Source organism: Gastrolobium bilobum, unplaced genomic scaffold (genome assembly GCF_033153095.1).
Source record: "Gastrolobium bilobum isolate Gb01-03AN ecotype WA unplaced genomic scaffold, APGP_CSIRO_Gbil_v1 utg32822, whole genome shotgun sequence".
NCBI classification, from domain to species: Eukaryota; Viridiplantae; Streptophyta; class Magnoliopsida; order Fabales; family Fabaceae; genus Gastrolobium; species Gastrolobium bilobum.
In genome coordinates this window covers 33,441-59,045 of record NW_026895653.1, presented here as the reverse complement: position 1 = coordinate 59,045, position 25,605 = coordinate 33,441, and the positions used below count along the sequence as shown (strand labels likewise).

The following is a 25,605-nucleotide window of genomic DNA, read 5'->3' as shown; positions in this document are numbered from 1 at the left end:
AAACTTATTTTTTAAAAACCCAAAGCAATTTAATATTTCAAAGTATTGATTGAAAATAATTTGAGAAATTTTCTAAACTTTTTTGTAATAAAGCCCAGAAAATTCAAATTCAAAATTTTCTTGGAATACTCAATAAAAACATGCATATGTTATATAGTAGAAAACTCTCATCACGTAGAACAAAAACACCAAGATTTACAAGATCAATTGCAAAAAATTACAAACGAAAATTTATCATGAATTTTACTAATTGAGAAAATTATATTGCATTTTACTTTTTTTTATTAATATCATTGCATTTCTTTGTTAACTTTTTGTATTGACTCTTGTAATTTTTGTATTAAAAACAACATAAATTAGTGAGAAAACAACAGGGGAGCAAAAATCCTCAAACCAATTTTCATTTTACATCAATGAAATAAGATCGATTTAAAGAAAGATTGCAACTTTTATAATATGAACCTATGTTTCATAATAATACATTCATGAACGAAATTTCTTCAATATAAGAAACGATTTCAAACAATTTTTTGTGTCAATAGATCACTAAAAACTTCTTTTTCAAAACCCCAAAGCAATTTAAGATTTCAAAATATTGATTGAAAATAATTTGAGAAATTTTCTAAACTTTCATGTAATAAAACCAAGAAAATTCAAATTCAAATTCAAAATATTCTTCGAATACTCAATAAAAACATGCATATGATATATAGTTAAAAAACTCTCATCACGTAGAACAAAAACTCCAAGATTTACAAGATCAATTGCAAAAAATTACAAACGAAAATTTATCATGAATTTTACTAATTGAGAAAATTATATTACATTTTACTCTTTTTTTTTAATATCATTGCATTTCTTTGTTAACTTTTTGTATTGACTCGTGTAATTTTGAATGTTTGTTAAAAATTCAAATGATTTTTTAAAATTTTATAAATTCATATTATCCTTTCAAATCTTATAAATTCTATTAAAATCCAATCTTATGAAATCTTAATTATAAAAAAAGTCTTTTAAAAAAATCTTTAAAGTCTTTCAAATTCTGAATAGTCTTTTAAAATTTATAAAATTTTTATCTCAAAAAAGTCTTTTAAAATCCTAATCCAATACAATTAAGGAACAAGACGAAATTTTTTATTCTTTGGACTATAAGGTTGCCGTCAATAATGAAAAACAAAATCATCAACAAAAAATAAAAAATAAAAAATAAAAGAATTGTAAGTTTCATTATTATCGGCAGAACAAGGGGCACATGTACTACTTGCAAAGTTGAAGGCTGGAAGCATGGAACATCAAATTCCACTGACAACATTCTGTTGGCAGGTGACGACATCAGCATCCATTATTTATGCAGTGACATGCTCCTGAAGGAAACCCCTTGTCTGACCTGATTAATACCAAAGTAAATTTTAGGTAATCAAAAACCATGAACAAATATAGTATTATATTATGTACCAAAAACAAGAAAGATAGAATTTCAATTTATTGATAAAACTATGGGTTTTATAAGAGTTATGTTGTAAGAAAAGTGATTCTGTAATGTTATAGAGATTCGTTTTGCGTGTCTTAACTTTTTAATTTTTTTTTGTTTTAAAAAGTGTGGGTCCCACAAAATATTGTGTGTGTAAGAAATTTGATGGTGTCATGTTAAAGGACAAACTACAATCCCTAAAACTATACAATTATGTACCTCTTGGCAATTTCCTAAATCTATACCGCAGATCCAGCAAGGCGCCTCTTTGAGGCATTTGATACAGCCAACTGACCAAGCTTGTCAATGTTATTTGATACAGTCCTTTCTTTGATTGGTGTATAATGCCTCAACCATTCTCCAACATAAACCTGAAACATCAAATATATTGGTGACATAAAGAAACAGAAATACAAAAACTGCCTGGACCAACCTGAGTAGGGTACAATCTAAAACCACCCATAACAAAGTAGCTCATTCATTAACCCAAAACTTGTAAACTGGTAACCTTTGCCCTAGGCCTGTTTGCAGTCAAAAAATCTCATTTGAGCCAAAAAAAGAAAAGAAAAAAAGATAGGAAAGTCAAGTTACAGGAAAATTGGGATCAATGGACCAATTCTCTGTGGTTCTAATAAGCTGGTATAACTTCATCCTTTATTTATCTGTTTAATGGAAGATAAAAAAAAGGCTGGGATAAAAAAGTCAACTCTGCCATTTAATCCAAAACTAAGTCCACTTGAGTCATTTCCACCACTACAACATATATCCACTACTGGTTTACTATATCAATCTGATGTACTTACAGATATTTCCCATTACTAATGCTAAGAAAGATATAATTCAGCCTCAAAATGATACATGTAGCCAACCATTTTCCAGGATACCAAATGGTACACAGCACATACAGACATATCATCACAAATCAGCCAACAATGATCATGCTACTATTTTTAACATGCAAGGAGATCATAACCATATAAATAATTTTAAAAAAGGAAATAACCTGTTGAGGTCTCATGATCTTTGTATCAGGATCATCCAAGGACTCTCGCCAATGTGCCAAGTACCCAGCCATTCGAGGGATAGCAAATAAAATAGTGAAATATTCTGGCGGAAAACCCATTGCCCTGATTTCATAAAAAGATTAGCTCAATCCTACTCATATATTCCAGGAGGAGTAACACATCTTTTGTTCCCTAGTTACAAAAACTAGAAGTGATAATATATTACCTATAAATTAAACCAGAGTAGAAGTCAACATTTGGATATAGCTTTCTCTTGATGAAAAACTCATCAGACAGTGCAACCTTCTCCAAGGCAACTGCAACCTGCATCATCAAATAATTGCATATAAAACTTTCAAGTTCAACTAATTATATTGAACCGAGTTGACATTAAATTAAGCAGAAGAATTTTTTCCTGTCAGAAAATAAGTATAGATTGAAACCTAAAGAAATGCATTAAATTTGAAAATAAAAACAAGTTACAGATATTTTGACTGACTTATCATCCGACTTGAATTGCAATTATATTTTCAAGCCAAGCAGACTTTTAATGAATATAAATGCAGACATACCAGATGCTAATTATATTTACAAGATTTTAAGTAAATGCCTCATTTCTTCAAAAAAAAAAAAGTTTCCTCAACATTTGAAGGTTTCAAATATGTGTGGGCCTGTTTAGGTAATAATTATATTCACATACAGACACATAAATACATTACATGTAAAACTTAACAAAATAGTCTGTAAGAAAAATTAAAAAATAAGTACGTTTCAAGAAAAATATATGTAGCAAAATTCCCAAATTGTAGCATTTTGATATTGTGTTCATATTCCTCATCATAGGCCTCATGAATAGCATATCCAGCTTAAGGAATATACAACAGACATAAAGAAGCACAGTCAGGGAAAAAATAAATGGATGAACACCTCTATAAGAGGATCACGGCCAACAATGGTAAACACTTCCTCCGTCAGTCTTTTTAAGACCTTTGCTCTGGGATCATAGTTTTTGTACACACGATGTCCAAAACCACTGAGCTTTCGTTTCCTGGAGAAAAAGCACGAGACAATAATATCAAACAAAACTATCATTTTCCCTACTTGCTGTGAAGAGACCCAAGGAGGCACAAATAGATAGGGAAAACACAAGATCCAGAGAAAAAAAAGTTATAGCTACCTGGATTTAACACCCTCAATGAATTCTGGAACGTTCTCAACAGTTCCTATTTCACTCAGCATTTTGAGGACAGCCTGCATAATTAAAGGTCGCATTAGCATTGTCACACGAGCATATGGCAAAAGTATTCAGCTTTTCTTTACATTCCACATCAAAATAAGCAATACAAAAATGATACTGAGAGCATCCTAAGGCATTTATATTACCTCATTAGCTCCTCCATGAAGAGGTCCATATAGAGCTCCAACACCCCCAGCAATGGCAGTGTATACATCAACACCACTGCAAATAAGATGGCAATATATGACAGACTGCATTATTTTTCTTTGAAAATCGCTATTTAGACCAAACTGTGTCTGCTCGAAAGCACTCTTTTGCTAAAATAGTAAGATGTTTACCTTGATGCAAGGTGACGTACAGCGGATGTAGAGCAATTCATTTCATGTTCTGCATGCAGGATGAAGATAATGTCCAGTGCACGAGTTAGCCGGGGATTAGGTTTATATGACCGATTGCCACTGAAAACATGCATAGTGGAGATTACTCTATGCTGATATAATCTCTCAATAACAAAAATCAGCTAGTTTGTTGGTACCATTTCATCAACCAAGATTAAATCATATATTACTTTTATTTTTGGCGAGCAAATCATATTACTTTTGAAAATATTTAGATTTGTTATAAGGGGCGAACCGGAGCAGTGGTAAAGCTGTTCTTTCATGACTGAAAGATCATGGGTTTGAATACAAGAAACAGTCTCTTTGTAATTATGCAAGAGTAAGGCTGTGTACAAGGATTACTTCCACCCCACACTCGCTAGTCGGATTTAATGGGGAGTGATTTTTATTTTATTTTTTTATATCTAGGGAAAAAAGAAAACAAACATGAAGCTCTGAAGGAAAAAATAAATATAAAAAGAAGAAGAAGCAAGTTTAGATCATTCCAAATTATCAATCAGACTTCAAAATACAGTAAGACATACAAAGAATCAAGCATGTATAGGAAGTTCTCCGTGTAAGAAAGTTTGTTGGACGGAAGCATGGGTGGCCTTCCTGCCATTCTGAGATTAATTGCAGCAGCAATTGTTGTTATCTGCAGTCAAAACAGAAAATGACGTTGCAACAGAGCAGTAGGACAGATTGCAAATAAGCATAGAATTGCATTAATAATACTGCACAAAAATTCAGAAGATAAAAGCTTAACCAGTGCACGACGCATTCCGAATAATTGAACTACTTATTACATAGACCATAGATAGAAGATTATGAGGAATAAAGAGAACTGAATAAGGAAACCTTTCCAATAATCCGTGCAATTTGTTTGTCTCTCACTTCCTTTGAGTTGTAGATATCAAGACCCTGCATTAAAATATTAGAAAAAGTTTTAAAAGAAAAAGTCAAAGATGAATCAAATAATATAACACGGCAATAACATGTTATATTATTGGACCAAGGCATAGGAAAAAGTAATATCCCACATGAATCGCTTATCAAAATAATGAAAAGCACCAAATCTGAGGCAGGCGGGTAGAATCAACAAATATAAGCCTGGGTCTACCAATTTAGAAAAATATCACTATTTTTTCAATGCAACAAGTTAGCATTATCCAATGATAACCGGCAAGCACTGTAGTAATTGACTGGAAAAAAAATCACTATTTTCCTCCTCTTCTTAATAATCATCTCAGTAAACCATGCTTTAAACTTAGAAAATGATAACATTCAGTTCCTTTGATTACTTGTCTCATAATACACTTAAAATAGTGCAATCACCTCAGGCAATTGCAACCAACTCAGCACCTCCAAGTAATTTAACATTAATATCTAAATTGTTATGAGAGTTCTAATTTTAAATTAAAAAATCCACTTTCATTTTTTTATAAATAAAAAATATTCAGGAACTCACATATTGCTTAGAACCAAAGCTCATTGCTGTAAATAATCCTAAAAGTGAAACAAATGCTAAAAAATTTGCAAAATATAGAAATTTGAAAACTACGAGGAAGAAGTTCTACAAAATAAAGTTAAAAATATATTTCTATTGTAAAAGTAAGGTATACAAAGTTCCATGTTATGTTATCATCATACATATGCATCAATGCTGAGTAGCTAAAGAGTTGAGTAACTTGAACTTGACAGCAGTTTGTGTTACTTACTCTGAGAGCAGGATTTGCATCAGGGTGAAAAACAGATAAAGCACTTAAGGCATTAACAAGCACGCCCATAGGATGTGCATCATGAGGCATTGATTGTATGATATCCTACAAAACAAATGTATACCACTACTAAGTTAGATTAATACACTCGCATACTCAGATTGACAGCTTTAGCTTTCAATCATTAATCCTTTCTGACAAAAAAAAGAGGAGCTACCAGATTTGTGACAATATAAAAATACAACTGGCATATTGAATTTTAAGCAAAAACACAATTGATGTAAAATGTATACAAATCTAAAAGCTGTCACTGACTGAAACCAGAAAGTTACCACAGGATTTTCGGATCATAAACCCACAGTAAGTTATTTGATAACAGAAAGCTTACCAAAACACCTTGTGGTACAGCTGAATGCTGAGATATGGCGAACTCCCAATCTGCTAACTGACTTTGAGAAGGCAAATTTCCATACACTAAAAAAGAAAGAGTTGTACCAAAAAAGAAAAAAAAAAGAGTTAATAAACTTCAAAGACATGCATGCTATGTATAAATCGAAGCATGTAATTAACAGGACTCATAAAGAAGGACCCTACACCTGCCTAAAGTGTAAGAATCTAATCTGTATCTAAGCTAATCATAAGTCAAAATAATGTATCTACAAAGGCTACAAAAGTCCCATGCATATGCAATAAAAATTCTGAAAAATACTCACTTATGAGATACGACACTTCCATAAAGTTGCTTTTCTCAGCCAACTCCTCAATCGGGTATCCTCTATATCTAAGGATTCCCTCATCACCATCAATATACGAAATTGTTGATCGGACAGGAGCAGTGTTTAAATAGCCAGGGTCATAAAATTTGAGTCCCTTGTCATTCTTCCCAGTTGATATCTGCATGTGAAAAATTAGAGAACCACGTAATTTAATACGAAAAAGAGTATTAATATATACAATCATCATTTTATAAGTACAAAACCACCCCACCTATGATTTCAGCATGTAACTATGAATAAAATACATAATTAAAAAAAAAAAAATACCTTAACTTTCTTACATGTAAGCTAAGAAGCATACCAAAATAAACAATAAACACTCAATAACAAAATAAAAACACCAATTCCAAACAATTTAGTGAAGCAGAAAGGGGCAAGACCCAGATCACCATATTCGAAATACTTTCGAGTGCCAAGTTTACTATTAAAAGATGGGTTTTGTATTTATCATTCAACATGAGAATTCAATTCTCATGTAGAGACAAAAAACATGTGGGACCCGTATGTAAGAAAAAATTATATGTAGGACCCACATTAGCACAAAAATCGAAGGGTGTGTAGGAAAATTCAAATTCTTGTGTTAAAACGAGAATTATAAAACCCTTAAAAGATATATAAACCGTTACTAACTTAAGTTTTTGGATTAAATTGATTCTTTACATGATAGCAGAGCTTCCATTAGGCTCCATGACCAAGTGTTCATAAGTTCGATTTCTATCCCTCCATTTTCTTTGTGAAATTTTATAATATAGGTAAATTAGACCTAATGCATCATCCAACTTTCAAGTTTAACCGGCTTTCTTGCGAGTAAATATTAAAAATATATAAAATCATTAATATAATCTTACCTCCATCAACTTAAACTTACTTACAATTGAAAATTTATTGACATAACACAACTTCCACGTTAGGAAGCAATGTCGTGATAAACCAATTCAAAAAGAGAAACTAAAACTCCAAAAAAAAAATTCAACGAAGGAGAAAAGGATCGAAATTGATCAAAACCCAGTTCGCAAAACTAGAAATGCTTTCGAGTCCCAATTTCAAAAACTAGAATTTCCACCTTCTTGAAGTCATTGGCTTTGACCGTGCCTTCAGGAGAGACTTCAACCTGGTACTTCTTCCCGGTCCTCTCGTCGACGACGGTGAGGGTGCCCTTGAGGTTCGGCGGAAGCGAGATCCCGGAGGAAGCAGAGAGGCAGAGAGGGTGGAGGAGTGCGGTGGCGGTGGAGGCGGAGGCGGAGGTGGAGGGAAGTAAGTGAGCAGTGAGGGTGGCCAAACGGTTGCGTGCAGCGTCCATCGGGGATTCAGAAGCTGTTGTTGTTTTTGTTGTTGACATTATGTGATGTGTGGTTTTCTTCAACAATTTGATTAATTCAAGAAAAGGGATCGAATAGAATGTGAAAAACGAGTTGCAAATCAGAATTGAAAAATGGAGTGGCGAGAGACCCAAAGATCGTTAAAACATTTGCAAGAATGTGTCGTACGTGATTTTGTTATTGGGTCCGTTTTTTCTGGAGCTGCAGATCGTCTTTTTTTTCGGCAGACATAAAAGAAAAAGGGACCCACTCGTTTTATTTAATAAAAAAACGAAGAAGCGGGATCTTGACTTTTTTATATGTTTCCGTAAAAGTTATTTTTTCAGCAACAATACAGCTATGTTATCAGAGAAAGATATTTACAAAATTAATGCAAAATAAGTTATTTGTATTTATTTTTAAAATAATGTTATTTTGGGATTGAAAGATTAAAAAATTATAATTATGAAGACTATAATAACTCTGAAATAAATTAAAATTATAAAAACACCATGATTTCTGCACAAAACAACGTTGTATTGGGCTTACTGCAGAAAAAACGAACCCTTGTTATTATTGAAAAATGTTGAAAGTTATTTTAGTTAAAATTAATATTTTTATTTAAATTTTAAAAAAAATTACCTGCTTTTTTCTGTAATGATTTTTATTATATATTTTTTTGGAAAATATTAACCTTATGTGATAGGAGATAACAAATTTCTCCTACACACTCAAAAAGGTATGGAGTTCATTTTAATTTTTTTTCTCTTTGTCCTATACAATGAGATCCACATAAGTTTGTGAGTGCGATATGAGATATTTTATCTCCTATTGTATAAGAAAATATAATCTCGTATTTTTTTTTCTTTCACTTAAAAACACACAATTTTATGTCAAATACTAAACCCTATTATTAATTTGGCTGAGAAAAATTTATTGACTGACTCAGTTGATTTTCGCTAATTTGATGGAAAATATCAATTGCAGCAAACTATTTAATTTAACATCAATATGAATTCATCATTCATGCCTCTTATTATCCATTAGTTCCTAAGAATATTATTACAACTAACATCTTATATTATAAATTATATTATAAAGGAATTCCATTATGTGGAGACCTTGCTGACGTGTCGCACTGTGGTTCAATTTCACCATTGTGTTCACACTACAACATTTAAAAAAGTTTTCTTTAATGGTAAATCGGTGAATATAATAAATACAAAAAAGAATTATATTTTCAATTGACATGATTTGTTACTTTAAATCAATGGTCAAGATTGCTTATTCATTGATTTATAACTACTAAATCACTCTTTGTAGTCATCTTTGTTTTTTAAATAATTGATGTTGATCATGTAATCTAATCGTTTTTTTAACCTTTATTCAGTTTAATTCAAATCTTTACGTTTTTTGAAAAACAAAAACAGGATATTCATTGTTATTAAAACAAATGACTGTTTTATTCCATGAAATGACTGTTAAAAAACGGGATATTCATTGATTTATAACTACTTAATCACTCTTTGTCGTTATCTTTGTTTTTTAAATCTTTATTCAGTTTAATTCAAAAACTTCACATTTTTTAAAGAATACAATTCTATTTACTCGAAAAAAAATTAATTAGTAAAAAATATATATATATACATATCCCGACCTTTGTTCCTTATTTTCAGATTTTTAAATTTGAATCTTTTATTAACCTCTTGATTCAGTGGAATCAGGTATGAGTGTTTTGTTATTAGAAAAAACTTCTGTTTTATTCCATGAAAATCTCATTTATAACTACTAAATCACTCTTTTGTCGTCATCTTTGTTTTTTAAATAATTGATGTTGATCATGTAATCTAATCGTTTTTTTAACCTTTATTCAGTTTAATTCAAATCTTTACGTTTTTTGAAAAAAAAAACAGGATATTCATTGTTATTAAAACAAATGACTTTTTATTCCATGAAATGACTCTTAAAAAAACGGGATATTCATTGATTTATAACTACTAAATCACTCTTTGTCGTTATCTTTGTTTTTTAAATCTTTATTCAGTTTAATTCAAAAACTTCACATTTTTTAAAGAATACAATTCAAAAACTATAAATCACTCTCATTTATACAATTCCTGATACGCATTATTCTTCAACGTCGGTGATTGCTTCTCTGTTTTTTATTCTTACACAAAATGTGAGTTCAAAATATGATTTTCTGAAGGATGTTAATCCTGCCAAGGAGGACTGGAGGATTAAGGTGAAGGTGGTTCGGACTTGGAAAGTTCCTACCTTTCAGCGTAAAAATTTGGAGGACAATCTTGAAATGGTTTTATTGGATGAACAGGTTGTGTTCTGTGTTTTAAAAATCTTCCATCTTTGTTTTGATCATTTTAGTTAACGTTGTTGACATAAGTTGGCTCCATTCTTTTGTAGGGTGGTAGGATCCACGCCACTGTCAAAGGTACCTTGCAGGTGCGGAATAAAATCAACGAAGGAGAGTGCTATTTTATAAAAAAATTTGGAGTTGGATTCAATAGCGATGTGTTTAGGCCAACCAAGCATGAGTATCGTTTGTCTTTCAACTACTTGAGAACTGATGTTAAATCGATTGTTGTTTCTGATATTTGTGCGAGTGATTTTGATTTTGTTGATTATAAATCATTGAGAAAGAAACGTCTGACTCCCCTTATTTAGTCGGTAATAGATTCTTCCTCACTGTTATCCTTTTTTTAATTATTGCGGGTTTTATTTTTTTCTCATACTCTTTGCTGCCTTTTTTTAATTTTCAAACGTTATTGGTTTATTCTGTATCATGACTATTTCCTTATTTTTAAACTCTTTGCGGTTATAGTTTTGTGTTTTTAATGTTTTGTCACGAGTAATCTTATTCTGTATCATTATTTTTTTCATTAACTGTGTTTTTTATGTTTCTGTATTCATTTTTTATTATTGCATAATTTTTTTCACAAACTCTTTGCTGCGTTTTTTTTTGTAGACGTCATTGGTTTAATCTCAGGAATTGGGAAAGTTTGTGATCGTGTGGTTTCTGGTAGGAAGACAAAAATGGTGGTGTTGGAGCTTGACGACCTGAGGTACTTACAAATGTTTAGTTAAATGAATTATTTTTGTCCAGCTCTGTTAGCTTATATTTTACGCGTATTAACGTTGTGCTTGCTGCAACTCACGTGTAGGGGTCATAAGTTGGAGGGCACTTTGTGGGAGCATTATGTGGATGAGGTCCAATCTTTTTTGGCAGACAACGACGATCCTCATAACGTCCTGATAGTCCAACTGGGAAGGATTAAGTGTTTTAGAGGTATGTTTTTTCCAAACAACGTTGTTTTAATTTTTGCTTTTATAATCAGTTTTTATGCACGTTATTTTAATTAATTTTTCTTCTGTATTCAATGTTTATCTGAACCTTTTAACTCAATAGGTAAGGTCGGGATAACAAATACAAAATATATAACAAGGATTGTAATGGATTCAAAACTGAATGAGATTGTTGAGTTCAAAAAATGGTGTGTACCTTCTTTCTTCAGCTCATTTATTCGGTTATTGATGAATGGATTTTCATATTTTTTTGATTTTTTAATTATTAATTTTTGCGTTATAGTCTCTCGATTGATGGTGTGGAAAGTAGTACAAGGATGACTCAATTGTCTACTCAGTCATCCTATTCTTTCGAAAATGATTTTCTTAAGGAGACTGAAAAAAAGTCTATCAGTGATGTGAAACTTTGTGTTGAGGTAAATGTTCAAATTATATTTTTACTTTTCTTTAATTCTTACTTTCCTTTAATTCTGTCAATTTTGTATTGATGATATTTTATGTTAAACTGCGATTGCTTTAATTAAGGTAACTACCTGCATCACATACGGGACTATAAAGGCAATTGAGAGCAAATACAACTGGTGGTACAAGTCATGCAAAAAGTGTCCATTTTCCGTTTATGAGGATTTTGAGAAGTGGTATTGTAAGAACTCCATAAAACATTGGGAAGATTATTATCCGAGGTAAAATATTCTTCTTAGTTTATAGCCTGTCTTTCTCACTCTTTGAATCTTTTATTAACCTCGTGATTCAGTTGAATCAGGTATGAGTGTTTTGTTATTAGAAAAAATGACTGTTTTATTCCATGAAAATCTCATTTATAACTACCGAATCACTCTTTTGACGTCATCTTTGTTTTTTAAATCTTTATTCAGTTTAATTCAAAAACTTTACATTTTTTAAAGAAGACAATTCTATTTCCTCGAAAAAAAAAATAATTAGTAAAAAAAAAACACTCATACATATCCCGACCTTTGTTCCTTATTTTTAGTTTTTTAAATTTGAATCTTTTATTAACCTCTTGATTCAGTGGAATGAGGTATGAGTGTTTTGTTATTAAAACAAATGACTGTTTTATTCCATGAAAATCTCATTTATAACTACTAAATCACTCTTTTGTCGTCATCTTTGTTTTTTAAATCAATGGTCAAGATTGCTTATTCGTTTGTGTTTATTAATGTATTCGTTTGTTCTTTTTAAGTAGGTTCTAATCGTTTTGTTTTTTTAATCTTTAATCAGTTTAATTCAAAAACTTTACATTTTTTAAAGAATACAATTCTATTTACTCGAAAAAAATTAATTAGTAAAAAAAATACTTATATATATCCCGACCTTTGTTCCTTATTTTCATATTTTTAAATTTGAATCTTTTATTAACCTCTTGATTCAGTGGAATCAGATATAAGTGTTTTGTTATTAGAAAAAATTTCTGTTTTATTCCATGAAAATTTCATTTATAACTACTAAATCACTCTTTTGTCGTCATCTTTGTTTTTTAAATAATTGATGTTGATCATGTAATCTAATCCTTTTTTTAACCTTTATTCAGTTTAATTCAAATCTTTACGCTTTTTGAAAAAAAAGGGATATTCATTGTTATTAAAACAAATGACTGTTTTATTCCATGAAATGACTGTTAAAAAACCGGGATATTCATTGATTTATAACTACTAAATCACTCTTTGTCGTTATCTTTGTTTTTTAAATCTTTATTCAGTTTAATTCAAAAACTTCACATTTTTTAAAGAATACAATTCTATTTACTCGAAAAAAAATTAATTAGTAAAAAAAAAAAATTATACATATCCCGACCTTTGTTCCTTATTTTCAGATTTTTAAATTTGAATCTTTTATTAACCTCTTGATTCAGTGGAATCAGGTATGAGTGTTTTGTTATTAGAAAAAACTTCTGTTTTATTCCATGAAAATCTCATTTATAACTACTAAATCACTCTTTTGTCGTCATCTTTGTTTTTATAATAATTGATGTTGATCATGTAATCTAATCTTTTTTTTAACCTTTATTCAGTTTAATTCAAATCTTTATGTTTTTTGAAAAAAAAAAAGGGATATTCATTGTTATTAAAACAAATGACTGTTTTATTCCATGAAATGACTGTTAAAAAAACGGGATATTCATTGATTTATAACTACTAAATCACTCTTTGTCGTTATCTTTATTTTTTAAATCTTTAATCAGTTTAATTCAAAAACTTTACATTTTTTAAAGAATACAATTCTATTTACTCAAAAAAAATTAATTAGTAAAAAAAAAACACTCATACATATCCCGACCTTTGTTCCTTATTTTTAGATTTTTAAATTTGAATCTTTTATTAACCTCTTGATTCAGTGAAATAAGGTATGAGTGTTTTGTTATTAGAAAAAATTTCTGTTTTATTCCTTGAAAATCTCATTTATAACTACTAAATCACTCTTTTGTCGTCATCTTTGTTTTTTAAATAATTGATGTTGATCATGTAATCTAATCGTTTTTTAACCTTTATTCAGTTTAATTCAAATCTTTACGTTTTTTGAAAAAAAAAACGGGATATTCATTCTTATTAAAACAAATTACTGTTTTATTCCATGAAATGACTGTTAAAAAACCGAGATATACATTGATTTATAACTACTAAATCACTCTTTGTCGTTATCTTTGTTTTTTAAATCTTTATTCAGTTTAATTCAAAAACTTCACATTTTTTAAATAATGCAATTCTATTTACTCGAAAAAAATTAATTAGTAAAAAAAAATATATATACATATCCCGACCTTTGTTCCTTATTTTCAGATTTTTAAATTTGAATCTTTTATTAACCTCTTGATTCAGTGGAATCAGGTATAAGTGTTTTGTTATTAGAAAAAACTTCTGTTTTATTCCATGAAAATCTCATTTATAACTACTAAATCACTCTTTTGTCGTCATCTTTGTTTTTATAATAATTGATGTTGATCATGTAATCTAATCGTTTTTTTTAACCTTTATTCAGTTTAATTCAAATCTTTATGTTTTTTGAAAAAAAAACGGGATATTCATTGTTATTAAAACAAATGACTGTTTTATTCCATGAAATGACTGTTAAAAAAACGGGATATTCATTGATTTATAACTACTAAATCACTCTTTGTCGTTATCTTTGTTTTTTAAATCTTTAATCAGTTTAATTCAAAAACTTTACATTTTTTAAAGAATACAATTCTATTTACTCGAAAAAAATTAATTAGTAAAAAAAAAAAACACTCTACATATCCCGACCTTTGTTCCTTATTTTCAGATTTTTAAATTTGAATCTTTTATTAACCTCTTGATTCAGTGGAATCAGGTATGAGTGTTTTGTTATTAGAAAAAATTTCTGTTTTATTCCATGAAAATCTCATTTATAACTACTAAATCACTCTTTTGTCGTCATCTTTGTTTTTTAAATAATTGATGTTGATCATGTAATCTAATCGTTTTTTTTAACCTTTATTCAGTTTAATTCAAATCTTTGTCGTCACTCTTTTGTCGTCATCTTCGTTTTCTCTCTCTCTGTTTTCCTCTTTCATACGAATTTGATGGAAACCATTCTTTAAGTCTAGTTTAGAAAAAATACAAAACCCAGATATTTCATCAAGCAATTTATCTATTATAGAATTCGAGAACCTATCAGGAACAATCATCTTATTCATCTCCTATAGTCCACACACACCCTCCAGCTATTATTATTTTTTAACTAAGATCACAATATTCAAGTTGAGGCTTACGCTTAGCATCATCATTCCAAAATTTAGAAGTTCAGAAGAAGAAAAAAATATCAATCTCTTCTTTCTGATCAAATGGATACATCATACATGTATGGCTTGATGTTGGGCACTTCGCTGCCAGGTTGGAGAACAATTGCTGTTGGAAATGGACAATCACACAAATCGAAAACGAAAAAGAAAAAGAGAGAGAATAGACACAACGATTTACCCTGCTTCACCCAATATAGGCTACGTCCAGCTTGTCTGTACTATATTCACCTCACCGCCACTCGTTACAAGTCACTCGGTTTACAAGGAAAATATAAATAGGATTAGAAAACCCTAACAGTAGCTATTTATGGGCCCAAACTCAAACTGCTAAGAAAATTACAATAAATCAGAAGCCTACAATAGTACCTAGTCTCTACGGGTCGAGGGGCGCTGCCCACTGGACCCCCGCCCGCTCACTTGGAAGCGGGACTCTGGTTACCTTTCTGCTGACCTCAACAATTAAGACCCTCATCAGCATGCGAAGTATGAGTCATACTCAACCATTGCATGGTCTTTGCTTCACTTTGGAGGCAACCCAGTTGGAGTCGCAAACACATCCTTAAATTCCTTCAGCAACTAGTTTAATTCCAACCAACCAAAATGATCATCTAGTTCTCAAACCAATTCCTCTCTTGGATGTAAAATGAACCCTTGCCTTTTATCTTTAATTAGCATTCACCAACGACTTCAAAGAAGCCAAGGAACAAGTCAACTTTGGCTCCGCTCAAATGAAAACTCTCTTGCCCTCTTCCTTATATTCCAAGGTGAGCTCCTGAAAATTAGCCTTAACATTATCAATCCTTGTAGCCAATCTAACCCAAAAACGACGCCAGCGCCATGGATGAGCTTTGATACCAATTTGTAACAATCAAACTCACAATTCACAAGGAAAGTTAAGATAGAAAAAAAAAAAACAATATATGTATATTCCAAATTAGTATTAGACTTACCCTATAATGACAGTTTCACCAACGAAATATGATGTTCACAAATTACAAGAAAAAAGGAAAAATAACATGGATAGGTTCAAGAGAATTAGAGTGCCCTTGATTTCTTGCACAGTCCAAGTCCCAAAAAGATAATCTCTTGTTCATCTTCATTAACTATTTACTAACAGACTACACACAATCTGTTGGATCTACTACTGAGTTAGCATTATTACGGTTAAGAGTGTTGGATTCTCTAAATTAACACCTATGATAGATCTTAATCTTGAGAGGGGTTCTATCAATTACTTTGATTTTAGGCAACTTTCAATCGCAAAACAAAGACAAGATTACTTTCCTTTATTTTATAATTCAATGTGCAGAAGTGGAACAACCAATACAAGATATGCTCACTTAAAAGGATCAATGCAAAACCAATTTCTAAATTTAACAATGATCAGTCACAACCTTCAAAATCATATAACAACCCAATATGGCTGAATGTAAAAGATAAGGGATGAAGAAGAATACATCAAGAAAGAACATTTAATTCAAAAAATATACATATCTATATATACAGGAAGTGGACCCCCAAAATAATAATAAAATAATAATAGTAATAATAATAATGAAAATGAAAATGACAAAAAGCAAAGATTTTCCATTTTTTTGGAAGGTGCAAGAAAGATTTTCCTTTTGAAATCTGAGAATTCAAAGAAAATGATTGGATAAATTAAAAAAATGAAAGTTTTGGAAGACTACTTTGGTAACCCTTACCATTTCCTACACTGAACAAACTCCTAACAAAGTATTAGTAATTTTTGCCTTCCCATTTACACCCATTTCCAAGGAAGCAGGGACTATGATACTGCAGAATCACAGTAATGCCATCTTCCCATGCCACTAAACGAGTTGAAATTAATATAAAGAAGACATAGTACATATCTATTTGTAGATGCATGGCGCCAAGTTTTACTATGGTATCGGTAATGCCTGAGCTATTAAGTTGTAAATGGGAATAAGCATATTGGAAATGCAAGCTAGGCAACAAAAAATGAAAAGTAAAATAAAAAATGAATATAAATAATTATACATGGCACTATCGCATATTTAAGTTGAGTCTGCCAAAAAAAAATTTGCTTCTCTACAATAGTGTAAGCTATTCACCCTATACAGCAACACTACAATCACCTTTCTGTGAAATATCCTCATGAGTTTCTATGGAAGAATGTTGAGACACTTCTATTGCTGCTTTAGTAGATGGCGTTTCACTTTCAGTGTTAATGTGGGAAAGTTGAGAATTAACAAGATTGTCAGTTGGATTGCTTTGTTGTTGGTCAACCACACTTGACTCACCAAGTTGTGTGTGATTGACCTCTGCAACAGCATCTGAAACCATCGTGTCATTGATCATGTGACTTGCATCACAAGTTTGTAAATTATCAATCACCATATGATCACAATGTTGTACCTCATGAACCTCATTGGCTGCATTAAGTTCATCAATATTTTCCTCACCAGTCATATGGTTAAGCTCCTCCTTAATTACCTCACCAGCTTCGCGCTTTAGTTCTTCATGGTTAAACTCAGCAGCTATATCATCTGGCTCCTCGTTATTTTCTTCACCAGCTGCATAGCCTAGCTCTGATTGATCAACCTCAAGGTGTGATGTATCACAGAGCTGCAGATTCTCACCATCAGCATCTGCATGAATCAACTGGATAGAACTAACTGCACTGTCTACAGTACATAATTGCGCGTCATCCATCTCTCTATCAATATGACTTAGATGCAATTGGCCAACCTCAATAGCAGTGCCATAGAACTGAGTTTGTTCATCCTCACTAACAGCATTATATTGGATTGCACCATCCTTCCGCACTCGTTTACCTACCCCTTTTCTTCTAACCCTCTCCTTTCCTCTAACCCTTTTTCCGAGTTCAGATTGTGGGCTGGCTGATACCATGACCGGACCGCCAATTTGGTCTCTTAAACATTCATGGGCAATATATCTTATCCTAGATATTGATTCAATTTGTTGTGGATCAAGACCTTTTGTTGAAAAGGTATCTGCTATGTGGGCAATATCCCTCAGACCAGCATTCTGCAAACATTTGTTTAATTTCTTTAAAAAGCATATCAAACTTATCTATAATTGCTATAAGATGCAAAACTAAATTCATGAAACATATCCTTACCGTTCTCTGAAATTCAGATGACAGAGAAATAGGCCTGCCAATGAACTTTCGAGTAATTCTCAAATACCACTCCATGTACTCACTTTCATCTACACCTTCGTCCCCATCAACAATATGCAGCTGACGGTCCATCCATTCATTAAGCTCTGATTCCATTTTCCCCGACAAATCAACCCCGCCATCAACTCCTCTACTCTTCCTCTCCCAACGCTCCACATCATCCGGAATCGATTGAAGCATGCCATATTGCCTTAAGCATCGGTTTGGAAGATGTCTTTCTGCCTTGTCAAAGCATATCAACATTGTCCTTGACCTCCCAAGAATTAAAGTGCTTTTGATATGGTCTGGAATCACCATACTGTCCATGTTTCGGTAGGGGAGCCACTCCACCTGTACATTTGTGCTAGTAAAACTGGATTCTATTTTTAAATTATATCAGAATATTACCAGATCAGATTAAACACACATGAAGATAAGACTTACATCACATGGTTTTAGGGAATCCAAAGCCTTCCGATAAAAAACTACATCACGATTTGCAGTTGGGCCACTTTGTTTTCCCTTCCATCTAAGCACAAATGGAAATCGATCATGCATCAGATCAAGATTGAGCTTTGGTCGCCCAATATTTAGGTGAAAGTAACTCCAACACTGCAAATACATAATAACCAATTAAATCAGCATCTTGAAGAAAGGAAAAATGCAGTTTGAAAGGAAAGGATGAAGATAGAAGAGGAGCACATTTAAATTACCTGCAGTAGTGTTAAACAGCCACTAATGGTGCTTTGAGTTTTCAGTGAGGCATTGCCCAAGGCTCTATACAAGAATGCCAATGCTGCTGCACCCCAGGCATATTGCCCACATCTATCAAAATTCTCAAATAATGGCAAGTACATTACAGGGACTTTATTCCCTGTGGTGGTGGAGAATATGGTGCTACCTACAAGATAAAGAAGATAAGCACGGGTATGTTGCTCTATCACTTCAAATGGAGCATCTTCAGGACAACGAGAAAAGAACTCTTTCAACCAACTTAGCTTCACCATTCCACCACTTGTGTAACCAGATTCTGGTGATCTGCCAAGATATCTATCACAAACTGAACTGCATGCAGTATATGTAATACCTATTACAGGCTCTCCATCAATTGCCAGCCCAAGCAAGAGCGCAACATCTTTAAGGGTTACCGTCATTTCACCAACATTCAAGTGAAAAGTATTTGTTTCTCTTCTCCACCTTTCAACTAGACCAGAGATAAGAGGATTGTCTAGACTAATAGCTGGAATTGACCTTAAGAATCCAAACCCAGCCTTCTCTACCAATTCAACCTGTTTAGGAGTAAGTGTCCACTGATCAAGCTTTGAAGTGTGTTCATGACATCTGAGGGCACCACGCTCCTGTTATTAATGAGAGAACAATTATACAAATAATCAAGCTATTCACAGCATTTTTTCAGAAAAGAAAATGAAATGAAAGATGAAGCAGAAAGGCTTGTCAGCTAGCAAACTGCACCTGTCCATCCCAAACTGCTGTGGATACATGCTTGTCCTGGTCATACAGAACTGAACCATCAATTGGACCTGGAGTAGTTGCGTATGGGTCCACTGTTCCCACTTCCATTACTATGACTGATGACCAACATCCAAGAAAGCAGTAAAATAAGAAACAGGAACCTCACATTTTCTTAATTTGTTTCAAGTTTATCAATAATAAAGGGAGGAATACAATGGTCAAGGATAATGCAAACTCTTTAAAGAAAAAAGACTAAAGAAGGTAACAAAACTCGTCAATACATATAGGAACAAAGCCTAGATATATTGAGGATTAGTAGCCCCAAGGTTCAAAGTTATTAACCCATAAACAACCTGTTCAAGTACACAGTCATATCATATGCGAAAATTAATAAAATGGCAAGCCCTGAAGTACAAGGTTCCCTGACTTTGCGAGTGTACGGGTGATGGTCGATTGTATGCAGTCTTACCCTTAAATATTTTGCAAATAGGTTATTTCCTAGACTCAAACCCGTGACCTTCCATTCCAAGGCTTGCCCTCATATGTGAAAACTTAATCAGAAAAATTATTACTGTTGAATTGAAATAATTTAAGGATGTCCAAACATGAAACTTGACAGAAGTCCAGGACAATAAGAAGGATTTTTCTTATTTTCCACTGCTCATGTTTCTTGACAACTAAGATAAAAAAAAAAAAAAAAAAATTAAGATGAACTTTCTTTACCAGGAAAAATGAAGGTTTTATTCTGCGGATTTTAGGGATGGATCCTTTCTGTAATCTAAAGGTAAGTGATTGATAAGAAGAGCATAAGCCTCAGCGTTGACTGCCATCTATTCCTGCTTCATTGAGCTTACAAATTTCTCTTTCCTTGTATGAACAGCATTTTGAGGGAAAATTGCCACAGCAGAAAATCTGAGGAAACGCAATGTTAATGCAGTGAGTTAATAAATAATACATGAGCAAGATTACAAGCACCCAAGGTTGTCAAACTCGAGAGTCTACGCAAACTCGGAAGTGTGACCCAAAATCGTAAATCATAGAATCGTAACACGGATCGTAGCATCATAATACGGGATACAAATTATATTTATATATATTTATATGCATATAAAGTAATATAATAAGCAGAATTAATTCAACCAACCAGCAAAATAATGTCATACAATAGTCATAATCAAGAAAAGGAGTACTATTAATACCACTTGAAGACATTTTCTAAAAAAATACAATATTCAAATTCACAAAAAAAATAAAAAATTAACTACAATTTAATTGGTCCAGCAGCAAGCAATATTGAGAAAGCATGACTAATCTGATCTTTCAATCTAGACTAATTTGATTTTTCAATGTGGACTAATTTGATTTTTCAAGTAAATTAAAAAGGATATACAAAAAAAAAAGGAAACAGAGGCAGAAACAAGAAAAGAAAAAAAAGACTAATTTGGTTTATCAAATTAAAAAAATTCGGTTAAGTAATAAATAACAGAGGCAGAAGCTGAAAGTAAAACGAGAGAAAACAAAAAAAATATCGACGAAGCCTGCTTTGGTAAACAGATGCATAAACAAAGCGAAACAGAGGCAGTCAGGCAACGCATAAAAGATTGAGAAAGAACACCACCCTGCGACGGCGAAGGCACAACGGTGAATCCTGGGAACGGAGAACGAAGACGAAGCTGCGGACAGAGCACATGGAGAACGCACGCAGAGGGACGACCGGAGTCGGAGAAGACGGTGGAGCGCAGCCAAGCCCGATGGTGGACTCGTCTCTCACTGAGCAGGAACGGGAGCAGCTTCCTCCAGGTGTTTAGGGTTTTTTGCATTGAAAAATCCCATTTATTCGATGGATTTCGGGTCAAAAAATTCGGGTCCATGGGTCAGAACGTTTTTGGTGGAATCGTTTTACTCGTACGAGCTTACGAGTTTGCCAAAAAACACGGCGTCTCTAACGAGTCAATGCCAAAAATGAGTTTATGGTGAATCGGAATCGTTGAGGGTGTTTAGAAGCATAAAATCGTACGAGTTTACGAGTTTACTCGCGAGTTTGACAACCATGCAAGCAACAGTAAGTTAATGGATCATCATCTATTGCTCTGCCCAAAAGCCTGAAGGGCTTAGAATAAAGCTATTGCCAAGTCATCCTGATTTGAAACATTCTGATTTTTACTTTCAGGAGAGTCATCATGACTTAAGTAGTAAGAATTTGATATACTTATCAGAGACTGAAGTGGGTCCTTCAGGAGGATTAGAAACTCTTTATTCTCTAAAAAATAACATGTCATAGGAAATAGAGTGCGGCATAGAAATCACACCAACGAAAAGAAATATAATGATAAATTTTTGCAGTATTTGGTTGAAGATTTGTGATGTTATGTTGTTATTAACATTAAGCAATATGTGGCCTTCCAATAAGAACATCTTATAGGGGAGATAGCTTAAAAATAGATGATCAACAATGACAAGCAACAGGTGGTTTTGGTTTGCTGGCTAGACATATGAATTTGCATAAATTGCATCCTATAATCATTGCAGTTACCAGCTGGAAGTATATGGATAACAGGAGTTCAGATTCAAGCAATAGTGATGAATGGTGAGCGGTACATAGAGGAAAATAAAGGTGGAAGTATTGAACATGACTTCAAAAACAGATTTTACTTTTCAGCAACAAGCTATTTTCTGCCATTTTGTAGAACCTCCCCCACCCCCACCCTAACCAAAAAAAAAAAAAGTATAAATAAATAAATAAATAAAAAACTGCCCAAAAAAACATTTTAATTTTCACAGGAACACCAAACATTAGAAAACATGAAAAAAAAGTCAACAAGAGATTGTTTTCCATCTAATATGTACTTTGAAGATTCAGCAGACAACGTTTAGTATTTATCTTGTTGCCTCAAATGCTCTAGATGTAAAGCTTTCTCACTTTGGGTCATGCGACATTGGACAAAACAGGAAAATTATTGATATTACCACAAACTGCAAAAAATAAAACTAAAAAGAAAGACATAATAAATGTGAGCTATACCTGGAGAATTAATGAAAATAGCATGCCCTTGAGTCTCTCATCCTATCTTCCTCACCCACTACATTCGGTACTTTATTTGACCAGTTCCCCTCTTTGTCTCCTTTTATTGGTCACAAGCCAATTTCATGGGGAAAAAACGAGTAGCTTCTGAGATGTGGTTCACCTCCCACACCTCTCCCTCATAAAACTAAATCCAGGAAAGACATCTTAAACTTTCTGTACCAAAAGTTAGACATTTTCAAAGCATTTTACTTTCATTTAAACCACAGAAAGGCACAATTCTTATACAAGAAGCGTAAAACTAGAGAAGTTTTAAGAATAACTTCGAACTGTTAGGGTTCAACTCAACAAGTATACGGATAGAAAGTTCATTTATTTGCTCATTAATTTATTGAATACCAGCTTTCTTAAATCCTATCAGCTTAGTCTTCCTTGAGGCTTGAACTTAACATGAATCTTCAACTTAAAAAGAAAACCTTATTTTCCCTCATATAACTCCAGAATTCCAACATTTTCAACTTCCTATCTCATTTCAATATTCTGGACCAAACCTTACAATTCCTCCTTAAACCTTAACTCCCACAGCTCATTTCACTCAAAACAAACAGTGTATTCTCCCTCAAAGCTCAAGCTCAACAACTCAACATACCAAACCTTCTCCCAGAACACTTCAACAATCAGCTTTAAGCAACAATAACATTATGGGCATCACAATTTTCCTCAAAATGCAAACCCCATCAACCAAAATTGCCTCTCCACACCAAAAACACACGGCAAACAGTGAATCATGCAAAACAACCCCTACCCCATAAAAAAAGATGCAAACTTTTAGCAAATTCAACACAAGGGCCTAACTGGGTATCATAAAAAATATTCACAGAGAAGAAGCAATTGGGTCCCACTGGGATTTGGGACCCCAGAGAGAGAAAGAGAGAGAGAGAAATGGATAAGGGAGGAATAGCACAAGAAATGGTAAGAAGAGATCTGCATGGGCTTTTGGTTTGGAATTGCATTGCGTTTAGAATAAATTAAATAAAACAAAGAAAAGTGATGAGAGAGAGAGAGAGAGAGAGAGAGAGAGAGAGAGGCTTACAGTGAATGAAGGAGAACACGATACGACTTCCACCGTCGTCGTCGCTTGGCTTAGCAATTAGCACAGATTTGAGGGCAACAACACAAAAGGGTATGTGCGGAACTGTGGAGGGGGCTTGGTTTCCTCAACTGGGGTTATATTTGGGCTTGAGCCCAGATTAAGGCCCAAGCTATATTACAACATGTCAGGACTTCATCCATGTGCTTGTTAGAGGGCCCAACAATTATGTGGTCCAAGATCCATGATTTAGATTTAATAGTTATTGCACGTTTTTGGCATGGCCTCAAAAGACTTCTTTTCAACAAAATTTTGTTAATTATCAATTATAAAAATAAGCATATCTTGGATAAGGGAAATGTTATACTTACAACCTATTTTTGTTTACAATCTTTTACAACCATAATCTTAACCGTTGATTTCCGCCAATCAACGGTTATTATTTTTATAAATTAAATTAATTAATTAATTATTAATTCGCAATAAATGATAATCGTTGATTGGCAGAAATCAACGGTTAAGATTATAATTGTAAAAGGTTGTAAACAAAAACAGGTTGTAAGTATAACCTTCCTCCAGAACAGTGTGAGTTAATGTTTTTTTCTATTAAATCCTCGTAGAATAGTGAATTAATGTTTGTTAGATTTTGAATTGGATCCAAATTTAGATACAAGTTATTAGAGAACCTTAGAGAGAGTGCTTAACTTGTGTAGAAATGTGGTGCCAAAAAAATTATTGACACATTCAACAAACATGTCATTAAATTGCATATCATGAAACGATATTTCCAAATTCTCACTCATGTTAAGTTTTTTTTTTTTCGGAAACTTCATTTATTTGAAAGCTTCAAATTTAAAACATTGCCAGGAATCAATTTAAAGAAATTTAAATTTTAGGGAAAAAACCAAAATATGAAAAACTTTCAGGCACTCAAATGCAACATAATTATAAGTTTATGATCTCAGGAATAAGTAGTCAATTTTGAGTGATGTAAGGAGACAAGGTTGAATTTTTCATTTTAGTTGTTTCATGCAAAGGAAAAACGTTTAGGTTGTGTCATGTACACTTCCTAATAGTAACACCCTGTTTTTAATGGGAAAAGTGTTTGTTCTTTTAAATGACATAACTTATGTAATTTTACTTTCACAAAGAGGTGAGACCCACACCTTTATTTTTTTTGTCCACTCTCTTTCTTTCATGATTTATCTCTTCCTCTCACTTAAAATGACACACACTTTTCCCATTTTTAATACACAAAATATTACACACTTATGGTACAGATGCACACTTAGGATTCGTTTGGATGAGCCTTTGAAAAAATTACTTTTTATGCATTGTTTTTTTTTTTAAAGAATTTTTTTAAAAGGTAAAGTTATTTTACGTTTGGATGTATGATTTGAAAATCACTTTTATATAAAAAAAAGTTATTTGGATGTTAAAAAACACTTTTATATATAAAATTACAAAAAGTGTAACACCCCGTGTATACCCGGTTTATTATCATATCATTGTATTAAACTACGCTTAATTAAATGCAGAATTAACTTTTTCTTTTCAATTATGACGTCATTAATATTAACCAAGTTGATTAATTAATCCTTTTTCAGAAAACATTGTCTGTATGTAAATTGCAAATAAATAGCTAACTACACTAAATAACCTCATTACATAAATATAAATAAGTGTCCGGACCATAATCCTGATACATTATACAACTCGAATCTAAAATCAACAAAGTCAAATCAATGTGGCATAGAGAATTCTCATGCTCACCAAATAAGGCAGCAAGGCCCAACAGAGTCTCAAATCAAATAACATGATACTAAATATGGAACATGTCAGAATCCAAACATATCATCATAAAAGCGTAAATCTCAACT

General features: G+C 32.4%; 2 protein-coding genes across 5 annotated transcripts; both read right to left on the bottom strand.

Annotated features, from left to right (window-relative positions):
* Positions 1–1,281: 1,281 nt before the first annotated feature.
* On the bottom strand, positions 1,282–7,953 carry LOC133286873 (citrate synthase, glyoxysomal). Its single transcript, XM_061484375.1, has 14 exons — positions 7,647–7,953; positions 6,521–6,701; positions 6,196–6,281; positions 5,808–5,912; positions 4,948–5,010; positions 4,635–4,744; positions 4,051–4,170; positions 3,859–3,934; positions 3,653–3,726; positions 3,403–3,523; positions 2,702–2,799; positions 2,475–2,598; positions 1,691–1,842; positions 1,282–1,387 (listed from the first exon to the last, which is right to left on the bottom strand). The coding sequence occupies exons 1-13, from the start codon at positions 7,920–7,922 to the stop codon at positions 1,711–1,713; spliced, it is 1,566 nt and encodes a 521-aa protein (XP_061340359.1). The 5' UTR covers positions 7,923–7,953; the 3' UTR covers positions 1,282–1,387; positions 1,691–1,710.
* A 9,048-nt stretch (positions 7,954–17,001) lies between these two features.
* Positions 17,002–23,811, bottom strand: LOC133286821 (protein MAIN-LIKE 2-like). Of its 4 annotated transcripts, none has more exons than XM_061484299.1 (7): positions 23,729–23,811; positions 20,337–20,525; positions 19,614–19,729; positions 18,854–19,498; positions 18,585–18,752; positions 18,102–18,491; positions 17,002–18,028 (listed from the first exon to the last, which is right to left on the bottom strand). In XM_061484299.1, the coding sequence occupies exons 3-7, from the start codon at positions 19,719–19,721 to the stop codon at positions 17,072–17,074; spliced, it is 2,268 nt and encodes a 755-aa protein (XP_061340283.1). In that variant the 5' UTR covers positions 19,722–19,729; positions 20,337–20,525; positions 23,729–23,811; the 3' UTR covers positions 17,002–17,071. The 4 variants fall into 4 exon arrangements, with proteins under 4 accessions (XP_061340283.1, XP_061340312.1, XP_061340293.1 ...); XM_061484328.1 differs by having other exon boundaries at positions 17,002–18,007; XM_061484309.1 differs by lacking the exon at positions 23,729–23,811 and adding an exon at positions 22,636–23,479.
* Positions 23,812–25,605: the final 1,794 nt, after the last annotated feature.

Bases quoted from the DNA above. Each gene is read 5' to 3' on its own strand.
- LOC133286821 (XM_061484299.1), bottom strand. From the start codon at position 19,721: ATGGAAGTGGGAACAGTGGACCCATACGCAACTACTCCAGGTCCAATT. The intron at 18,753-18,853 runs GTAATTTAAATG...ATGTATTTGCAG, and splicing joins GCTGTTTAACACTACTGCAG to TGTTGGAGTTACTTTCACCT. The intron at 18,029-18,101 runs GTAAGGATATGT...TGCTTTTTAAAG, and splicing joins CATCTGAATTTCAGAGAACG to AAATTAAACAAATGTTTGCA.
- LOC133286873 (XM_061484375.1), bottom strand. From the start codon at position 7,922: ATGTCAACAACAAAAACAACAACAGCTTCTGAATCCCCGATGGACGCT. The intron at 6,282-6,520 runs GTGAGTATTTTT...TTTCTTTTTTAG, and splicing joins GGAAGTGTCGTATCTCATAA to TGTATGGAAATTTGCCTTCT. The intron at 2,599-2,701 runs GTAATATATTAT...TTATGAAATCAG, and splicing joins TACTCTGGTTTAATTTATAG to GGCAATGGGTTTTCCGCCAG.